Source organism: Vollenhovia emeryi, unplaced genomic scaffold, assembly GCF_000949405.1.
Source record: "Vollenhovia emeryi isolate VEMERY1.0 unplaced genomic scaffold, V.emery_V1.0 DF939212.1, whole genome shotgun sequence".
Lineage (NCBI taxonomy): Eukaryota > Metazoa > Arthropoda > Insecta > Hymenoptera > Formicidae > Vollenhovia > Vollenhovia emeryi.
The window spans coordinates 12,843-22,348 of NW_011967154.1; the positions used below are offsets into that span (position 1 = coordinate 12,843).

General features: G+C 51.0%; 2 protein-coding genes across 3 annotated transcripts; both read right to left on the reverse strand.

The window, feature by feature from the left end:
• Nucleotides 1–22: 22 nt before the first annotated feature.
• On the reverse strand, nt 23–1,051 carry LOC105561097. The gene is made up of 2 exons (XM_012010767.1): nt 1,004–1,051; nt 23–904 (listed from the first exon to the last, which is right to left on the reverse strand). The coding sequence occupies exons 1-2, from the start codon at nt 1,049–1,051 to the stop codon at nt 560–562; spliced, it is 393 nt and encodes a 130-aa protein (XP_011866157.1). The 3' UTR covers nt 23–559.
• LOC105561073 lies at nt 878–4,036 on the reverse strand. Of its 2 annotated transcripts, XM_012010735.1 has the most exons (5): nt 3,575–4,036; nt 2,444–2,637; nt 1,960–2,155; nt 1,759–1,848; nt 878–1,360 (listed from the first exon to the last, which is right to left on the reverse strand). In XM_012010735.1, the coding sequence occupies exons 2-5, from the start codon at nt 2,563–2,565 to the stop codon at nt 1,151–1,153; spliced, it is 618 nt and encodes a 205-aa protein (XP_011866125.1). In that variant the 5' UTR covers nt 2,566–2,637; nt 3,575–4,036; the 3' UTR covers nt 878–1,150. The 2 variants fall into 2 exon arrangements, with proteins under 2 accessions (XP_011866125.1, XP_011866124.1); XM_012010734.1 differs by lacking the exon at nt 3,575–4,036 and having other exon boundaries at nt 2,444–2,974.
• Between the last annotated feature and the right edge of the window lie 5,470 nt (nt 4,037–9,506).

The following is a 9,506-nucleotide window of genomic DNA, read 5'->3' on the forward strand; positions in this document are numbered from 1 at the left end:
GCATCCCCTTAAGACCCACTACACCTATCGTTGACCCGGCCTCAGGCTACCCACGTCCTGCTCGGACCATATCAGTTTATTTCTTAGTGTGTATATAAAAATGCTGACTTAACTCTCTATTATTGTATTTAAGACGAACTTAAATATAGGAATTGACTACGAACAAGCCTTAGTGTGCACCGAGTGCGAGCAACCGAATTCGCTGTTAATCGAGCGAGACAATGGGACGAGATTACGATCGTCGGTTGCGGCGTCGTATGTTTGTTTTCCCCGTTAATCAGAATATCAGACCTCGGGAAAGGCACCGCGGAGGAGGAATGCGGATGCGTTTGTTCCTTGGCACGTGCCGCACCGACCGCGCTCGTATTAAAATAGCCGCGAGAGGCCGGGAGGTAGAAATGATCGAAATGTTGGCGCCAACGGAAACAAATCTTTATTGCGAACAACGGCAACGCGGGGGTAATCTCATTCCGCGCGACGGTCGGCTTGGTAAAATCATCCCGCGCGTCATTTAACGTCGCCCCGTGTCCACTTGGCTCGATAATATCCGCTTTGTAAATTAACACGCGACACCGGGCCAAGTCGCTTGCTCGACGTTTCTATACTTGGCGCACACGTCGACGCTGCCGTAACGGAACGGCAGCTGCACGATGTTGATGTCGTAGTCGGTGTTGACGAGGACGGCGTTCAGCGAGGGTAGCTGCAACTTGTTGACGATGTCATCATCCTGTAGCTCGCCGGTGACCGGGTTCACGTAGGAGCAGCGGGTCTTCGCCAGTACGCAGGCGGTGGTGTTGATGAACAATTGTGCGAGCTGCTCGCTCGTGAGGTTGACGTAGGTGTTGCTGACGTTGGGGAACGCTGCCGCGGCCTCGCTAACGCATTCCCCGAGCTGCGGAAAGCACTTGTCAGCGGTCAACTCGTTGCGCCCGTCGCGTCAGATTTCGCGGTGCGGTTTTCAATCCGATAAAGTACGTACACACTCGGGAGGGAAAAACTGTACAATATAATACACGGGTGATAGCAGGAATTCGGTGAATCGCGCGCACATCCCCGTGTCCGCGCGATCTTCCTCTTGCGCGTGGAGACGTCGCCGATGTCGCACTCCCGACGAGGGGAGAGAAGTCGCGGGCCTCGAAAGACGTGCAGATTATTGGAAAGGATTGCGCGGGTCAATGAATATGGGAGGAGTGAACGTTGTAGTCGTTGTGGTCGTTGTAGTCGTTGTAGTCGTAGTTGCATTAATCTCTTTAATTATGCAGACGCCCCTCAGTGCTGGAACTTTCAAGAATTTAAAAGGACGCCGCTCAATTTGCCATGCTGCTCCTCGCCCTATCCTAGCTCCTCTGATGTCTATGCCCTGGATAATATTTGCAATAGGCGTCTTTTCATTGTCTATTTACAATATTTACAAGGGTACTTAACAATATTCGAAATTCCTTGTAGAGCATTGAAAGTAGAGGGTGGAAAATTAACGAGCAAGATTCTAAAATTATTAAGCGACACTGTACTAGTAGATGCGTTAGTTCTTTTTTAATGTTAGTTTGTAAGGGTCGGTATATTGTTAGAGAAACAAAGTGGGTGCGTAACGTGCGTAACGTGAACCGAGAGATGAGACGATAGCATTCAACGAGAAAGCGTTTGTATTAAGAGCGGTGATGCGCGGAGAAAGCGAGAGAGAGAGAGAGAGGGGGGCAATCGTAGAATGGCGTATCGGGTGACACGTCTAATAGCTATTGGTTCAGAGTTCAATCTTACCAAACTGTTCTTATTGACTTGACGGATGCATTCTAGGAACGAGCAGTATATCAACGCAGGACTGCGTCCATTCGGCATACTGGTCGTATTCTGGAGAGAACGAAAAGTCAAGTGCGTAACGAATTGTCAAATTTGTACGCGGGTAGTCACGAGACAGAGCGTGTAATAGAACAAGAACGAACGGTCGTTTCGTGCACGTACTCGCAAGTAGGCCTGACAGTGACCGTAGTTAGTGTTGTTGAGGTAAGTGTTGGCGCACGCGGAAATGACTGCTAACGTGGAGTAGCCCTGCGGTAAGACGCTGGCGCGGTAGAAGCAGCCGTAACAGGCGTCGCGTAGCGTCGCGTTGGACTGCGACAGGTTGCACACCTGATTCAGCAAGTCGGGTATCCTCACTCTGAAAAAAGTTACGCACGGGAATATCTTTTTGTCTTCTCCGCGTTAAGCGATATGAACGAGGGGGAAACCGCTGACCACAATCTTGTACACCAATGCCCACTAATGCCCAGTGGGCATTACTTTGTCTTATTATTATCTTATTTTATACTTTACAATATCTTATTTTATCTTTCTACTGCCCCAGCGAGACCCAATGCCCAAACTAATGCCCAAAAATACCGCAAATCTGTTCACCACAATGCTCTCAGCGGTTTCCCCCTCGGATACGAACAATCGGGATGTTTACTGTTTAACCGCGCCGAAGGTCCCCAGAAACTTTCCCAGACGCTCCTGTATCAGGGAGTCGACTTGGCTCACGCTGGAGACCGAGAAGAGTATTAGAATCACGACCGACGCCGCCCGCGTCATCGTTGCACGCGACTGTTTGGCGATTTCCCTGCGACTCGCATCGGCCGGGTACTTTTATACCGATGTGCGAATCTGATAAAACACGCCAGGGATGTATTTGGCTCCGTTTGATAAATGTTGTAATTCAGTTTGGCGGGGGGGGGGGGAGGATCTGCCCGAAAAGAAGTTATGAGCCGTTTACGCGAACGTCAATTAACGGTAACGATAAGTCTGGAAAAGTCAAGTTTCGTTTCTCTTACAATCTGGATCACGATTTAGACCGCGGTTTGGCGATTTCGCGTCTGATAGTGCAATTTATTGCACGATTTCATCGACCTCGTTTAGCTTTAACTCATAACTCCACTTTACCTCTTCTCTCCTTCGACTTGTTCGTAAAAAAGTAGTGCCCGATTTCGACGGATCGTAAGGTTAAAGGTAATCGACGCTGAAACGAGTCCTCGATCCGACTGCTTCTCCACTTTTTTTTTTGTATCCACGACCACTTTGCGGCCCTGGGCTGCGCCGAGTTGCAGCTAAAGCGTAACGATTCCCATTACTCGCGACCTCGCACACGAGGCCGTGACACGTGGTTGATCGTCGTTGTCTCGTGAAAATGGACCGTGAATAGGATATCTGGGACAGTTAGCGAATCCCACGATCGCTGTACCGGCGCAATTGTATATCGGACCGAAATATGGCCGGTCGCATTATCGCTAAATCGCGGAATGCATTCAGCGTCGCCCCCGGTCGCTGCATTTTTTTTTTTACGTCGACACGCGATGTGGCGTGCGCGGACGTTTCGCCGTTTATTTATTTTCCGGCCGGAGCCTCTCGCGTCGCGCGCGCGCGCGCGGGCCAAAAAATCACCTTCTCCCAACGGATCGTTTCACCCGGCCGGAAGTAGGAAGCTCATGTCGGCCACGGTCAAAAATGTACGCGACAACGTAACATTGTTTGCGGTGCGCTTCGTGTCTTCGTTGCGTAACGGACGGTAATCTTTCTTAATTAACCGGTTCATTCACCATTTTACCTGTTTCACCGGTTGAACATCGTGAATCGGGAACGTTTTGCGCTTCCTCCGCCGCCGTCCGTCTCTCCCACGGTCGGAAATACCTCGCGATCTGTGCCGTCTAATATCGCCGTCGCGTCAAATCGGTGATATCGCACGCGCGATTCTCGCCGACGCGAGACAAAAGGCGCGAAAGTTTCTCCATTCGGTCGCTATCTAGGGAGCTTTTAATTAGACACTGCACGGAGCGCGCCGTTTGGGAAGGACGTGAGGAAATCAGCGCGTCGGCTGCGCGACGAAAATGAATAGACAAACGGCGCGCTGGCGTCGGGGCGCTCTCTAATTTCGGGACCCACGTGGAAAAGTGGGCCATCGTGTGTGCGAGAGACGACACACGCGTCTCGCGGCTATTTGCGCGCCAGACAGACGGCGGGGAGGGCACGGCGGGACGAAGGCTGAAAATGCGCGAGGAGAGGGACGGATAGATAGAGGGGGGCGGGGTGACCAAGGGGGTGTGGAACGCGGTGCAACCCCACCGGGGACAGAATTAGAATGACTCACTGGGATTATTTAGGTTTATGTAATCCGAGAAATTCGGCGCGGCGACCGTCGCCGGTGACGTCCTTTCGGTGTCACCGCGTCACACCTCGGGCGTTCAGCGCCGTCGAGAGAGCTCGCGGCCCGGGGGTTCACGGTATCATGTTGCATCTTTGGTACTCGCGCGAATCCGCGACCCTTCGCGATCGCGCCCGGAATAGATTCGGCCGCGCAGGATACGACGCGGCCGTTGAAAGCGATCTCGCGAGACCTCGTAATCCTACCGTGCGACTTAGCGGAATTACGATACGTCCTTACGATTACTGACGTATCGAGTGACGCTGTCGCGAAGCGTTTTCGCGAACCGATCGAGCGCTGGTCGATACTTGACGAGGGCACACGTCGCCGCGTCGTAAAAATATCCCGCGCGTATTCGGTTCCCGCTTAGCACACGTCATCCGCGCGCGCGAAAGTGTCGCGAATCTTCGGGGACGCGCGTGTTCTCGACCTCCTGGTCCTCATCCGATTGCCGCGCGCCTCTTCGGGTCCATCGAATCTAATTACGACGGTTCCTCAAAGAAGCGCCCACGCGACAGCTGCATTCTCCTCCCAATTCCTTCGCGGCCCGCGCTCTTTGAACCCCTCAGCGAGGGCCAATTAAACGCGGAGGCGTCTTTGAGGAGACCGCCGCGATGACAGGTGCGTCGGCCAAATGTCCCGTGGTTATGACCGGCCGATTCAGCGGGCTAATTCATTAGGCGCTAGCCCTCGCGAGCGCTCTATTCGCGCGCGTTGCGCACTTTTAGCGCGCGAGGAAAGAAACGGGGAGAGGTCGGGCCGAAGTTTACGAACGCGTTACACGGCACGAACGAAAGATTAATTCCCCGCCGAGGTTGCTCGAGAGCGAAGGGTGCCACCGGGGGTGTCATCTCCACTGGATACTTTCCAATTACCAGAGACGAGAGTTCGCAACTCCGCTGATCCGTCAGCAATCTCTCTGCTGGGCGTTCCTCCGTCGCCGAATTAGGATGCGTACGCTCCGTGATTGTAGAAGGTTAAAATTCGTTTTGCTTTTTACCGCGCGCGCCGCTCCTTCCTCCCGGCCGGTGACGAGAGAGGGACGGCTCAATTATTTTTCCTCCCCACACGGGCCCGTCCTCTCGTGGCTCCTTTCTGGCCGTCTGATAAGTGCATTAGTTGAACCCGGAAATTGGTCGACACCCCGTGGCGTGTGCGCGCATTAACCCCACCATTTGGTTCCCGTCGTTTCAGAAGCACGAGAAGCCGACGACGGAAAAAAGAAAAGAAGCGGAACCAAAGAAAAAAACAAAGATTACGCGTACGCGAAGGAAAGAGGAAGACGACGCGGATGAGGGAAAAGGTGATCCCACGTATGAGCCGTGCATCAACAGATTTTAACCTACATACACACGCGTTTCGCCCTCGGTGGGATGCTTTTAGCCACGCGGAGAGCACAATGCCGAGTGCTTTGTGTCGAATCGCTGAAAGAAACAGCCCCGACGCGACGCCTTTAACGTCGCCGATTCCTCTCCTCTTCCATCTTCGCGATTAAATTGCCTTCGGATCGATATTTATCGTTTACTGTGTCGCGGATCCGGAATGTGAAGTCGGAAAAAATCTCGAGTCTCCTCGGACGTCCGGGACTTCGGGGGTTCTCTCCGACCTGCAGTTTGGCTCTTTAACGTAAACGTCACGTTTCAAATATAAATAACGCGCTCCTCCGCGGCTCCTTACTCGCGCACCCTTCATTTTTCTCGAGATATCTCAAGTCCGTTCGGTCACGGTCGCGGGACACTCGCCGCTATAATTCCCCCTCGTCATTCTTTAACGTAAGCCCGGCGGAGGAAAGAAGTGTAAGCCGTTCAGGTGTTCTCTCGGACCCGAACGTCGGAATCGACGATCCGAACCCGGCGGGATCAAACGCGAGCATGTAATGCGGCGATAAGGGCGCGGACCTTTCCCCGTAATACAACCGTATTCGTCACCGCGCGCGACCTGACGTATCTACCGTGCACATACATCTCTCTCGGCCGCATGCACCCTAATTCGCCGGGGATCCCCGGCCGATCCCACGTACATGTGGGCAACGACAGTCTACGGCGCCACGGGTCGTTAGGTTTTCGAGAGAGCGCGGGCCCGACCCCGTCTACAAGTATCGTAAGAAATCGACGATGATAAAAATCATTCGGCCACGTAAAGGGTGCCCGTATTGGCCCCAAGAGCGTAGTTCGAAGACGCGACTCGCGTTCGTTGTCATTGACAGACGCGTCGGAGATTTCTCGCGGTGAACCACTTCGAGTGTCAGAGTCCTCGCGTTCACGCGAAACAATAGTGAATTATTGTAATCTTTGCACGTCAAGTTAGCCCCACTTTTTCAAAATTGATCAATATAATAATACTCTCTGAAAATCAATCAGTGATTTAGCACTGAAAACGGCGAACAGTCACTGCGATTTTCAGTGGTACACTTATAACTGCAAATCAGTGACTATTCACCGTTTTCAGTGATAATCCACTGATTGACTTTTAGAGTTTAGAGCTCCGAATCGATTTTAGAAAGAGAGCTCCGGCGTTTAAAGCGGTGGAAAACGTCATTTGAAAATGTTCGCGGCGCTCGTACAATCGTCGATTATTGTATCCACATAACTCGGCGCGATTTCAACGCGTCTGAAACACGACGAGACTCCGCTTTTATTGATATTGCGAGAACATTACGCGCGACGAGAGTGTCCCTCGGCGGAGCGCTCGGAATTTTTAACGAACGACATAAATTATATCGCTCTCGGTGCGCCACGCCAACCCCCGTTCGTATGCGTCGGATGGAAAAATTTGACTAAGCGTATTCACGCATGCGAATTGCAGTCTCAAAGTGCGTCGCACGCGGATTATTAAAGCCCTCTCGGTGCCGCCGGTGTAACCCGTTAATAGATCTCTGTTTATTACGTAAACTCGCGGCAAGATTAGCTCCGAGGCATTCCGCGGCAAGTCGACACTTTGTCGTTAGGAAACGCGCCACGCGCCGCCGTTGCGTTCGACGTTGACGCATACCTGGACGTTGCATCGAATTAACATTCTCAGTGACGGTGCACATCCAGCGTTTGCGATGTCACGGCATTCGCGCGCGCATACGTGTCTCCGCCAGCCTGCTTGTATAGCACTGCGTGTCACGGGCACGATGATACATCGTGGCCGATCTTTGAAAAGACTGGATTAACAGTCCTCGACGCGACATTATTTTCGCGCGTCCTTCTCCTTCGCTCGACGTACCCCGCGCGTCCCCGAAAATAACTTACTCGCCGCTCGGTGTGCACGAGAGAAAAAGAGAAGCACGCTCTCAAGGAGCTGCAACACGCTCGTTAATTTTAACGATCCTATCGAAGTGGCAGCCGGCGCGCACTCCCGTCTCTCTTCATTTTCGCCCGCGTTTCATTCCGCTCTCTTCACTTTACATTTTCGCCGCTTTACAGTTTCGTACATGCGCAGGATGTGCAAAAAGAGAGAGAGACGTTTCGGAATTCCTTCGCGAAACGATTTGTCGTCCCTCGGTCGAGCGGTTTAGCGCAACGTAGCCTCCGCCTGGCTCGGCCAGTGATTTCCGTAGGTCTGATTCCAGCGTTCAAACCTGGAAATTGTATTTTTCCAACATACTTTCTAAAAGCGGATTGCGCGCCACGGCATTTCTATCCGAGCAGTCGCGGGCTAATTTTCACCTCTCGCTCCCCTTCGCACGTGACCTTCTCTGTTTTCGCTCGGAAGAGAAAAAAGCAACCGAGGTGTTGTTTTCGCTCTATATCAACCACCGCCTGATCCATGACAGGGTCAGACTCCCCCAAAAATTCTCTTTAAAAGTTCACAGGGTGCCGCAGGAATTTATTGAGGTGCCTCACGAGTGCTCTTAACGAAATTAAAGCTGCTCGGAGCAGTAGATACGGCAAAAAGAACGCGTCTCACGCTGGGAAATTTACGAAAATTTACGAAAATTTATGAAATTCGCATCCGCGAAGTTTCTCGACGAGACTCGTCGGTTCGATGACGGAACCGCTCGCCGTCTTGCGACACGTTCACGTGCGCGCACAAAATTAATCGCACGACAGCCCTTATCGAGTGAGACGGGTCGCGAGTAACAAATCTTACGGCGAATTCGATTGCTTCAACTAGTGCGCACTGAGGCTCGTTTATATCAATTCTTATATTTAGGGATCGCTTTAAATATCTCTTGCGATACTTCTTGGCCAGTAAAATAATCTGTACAGCATCCGTACGGATCATTTTTTAGCTAGATACACCCACAGAAAAAAATTCCGGATCCAATGCTATTACACTTTAATCTATCATAAGATAGGATCGATATAGCACCAATCATATTTATTATAGGGCAAGGAATACTTTAATCGTAAATGAAAAATTCGAAAATCTATAATAAAATGATAGTATGTATCGTCTTTTGTCGAATATCGCGTGCCAACTTTGTGCGTTGTAAGGTAGAGGAAAAATTTCTTTTAAACGCAAGAATATATAAAGTTACTCTTGTCTCAATATAGTAAGTCAATCTTTTTAATTCGATAGAGGAGAATAAGAATCATTGATTTTATTTTGATATTGTCTTATTTTTATACTAAATGAGGTTGTGAGAAAATGCGTCAAGAATATTTTTTGTCTAAATAACGGAAACCCTTTTTCTGAGGGTGTAGTTTTCGAACGTGTATGTAAAATCTTAAATGTAAGAATAACTCGTGAAGCCTTAGCGTGCACTCGGTGCAAGTAACCGAATCCGCTGTTGAACAACGAATTTCGCGGAATAAAATCCAACGCGGCTTTCGGTTTTATTCCGACGCATTAAGGATCTCGCCAGACAATATTAGCCGTTGCTCGACACGTCTCACGGGCGTGTAGTTGTGTACGGTTGTTTCTCGACGACGGCCCTTTTCTATCCCGTCCTTACGCGCGCGGAAAAAAAAACGATACCCGAAATCGCGGGTACCCTCCAGGTTCCATTGTTATGGTTACTGTTATAGCCTCGCCGATCCGTCCGCCCGGGGATGAAGTGCTATTCCACTTCATTCTACCTCGTGCCCTGCCACTGTCCGCCTTTCGCACGAGTCATCGGAAATATTTCATCCGAGGGACGAAAGCACTTCTCTCTCCGCCCCGCCTTGCTTCTTCTCCTCCTCGCTCCTTTCTCATTCCGTATGACAAATAACGCGATGCGATTTTCCCCGCGAGACGAGTCGTGGTTATCGTCGTTATCGCGTGTGGGAAAATCCAGATATGCGGCGCGTATGATTCGTCGGCGGGAAAAGTTCTTATCGAACGCGAAGCGCTGAATAAGATTTTAATTGTTTCCGCACGTCAGTCATGTGTGCCTCTCGAGATGACACCGATACGATTTTGCGGG

Coding starts and splice junctions, on each gene's coding strand:
- LOC105561073 (XM_012010735.1), bottom strand. CDS start 2,565: ATGACGCGGGCGGCGTCGGTCGTGATTCTAATACTCTTCTCGGTCTCC. Junction 1,849..1,959: donor ACTGTCAGGCCTACTTGCGA/GTACGTGCACGA, acceptor CGTTCTCTCCAG/AATACGACCAGTATGCCGAA. Junction 1,361..1,758: donor AAGTCAATAAGAACAGTTTG/GTAAGATTGAAC, acceptor AATATTATCCAG/GGCATAGACATCAGAGGAGC.
- LOC105561097 (XM_012010767.1), bottom strand. CDS start 1,051: ATGTGCGCGCGATTCACCGAATTCCTGCTATCACCCGTGTATTATATT. Junction 905..1,003: donor TATCACCCGTGTATTATATT/GTACAGTTTTTC, acceptor ACCGCTGACAAG/TGCTTTCCGCAGCTCGGGGA.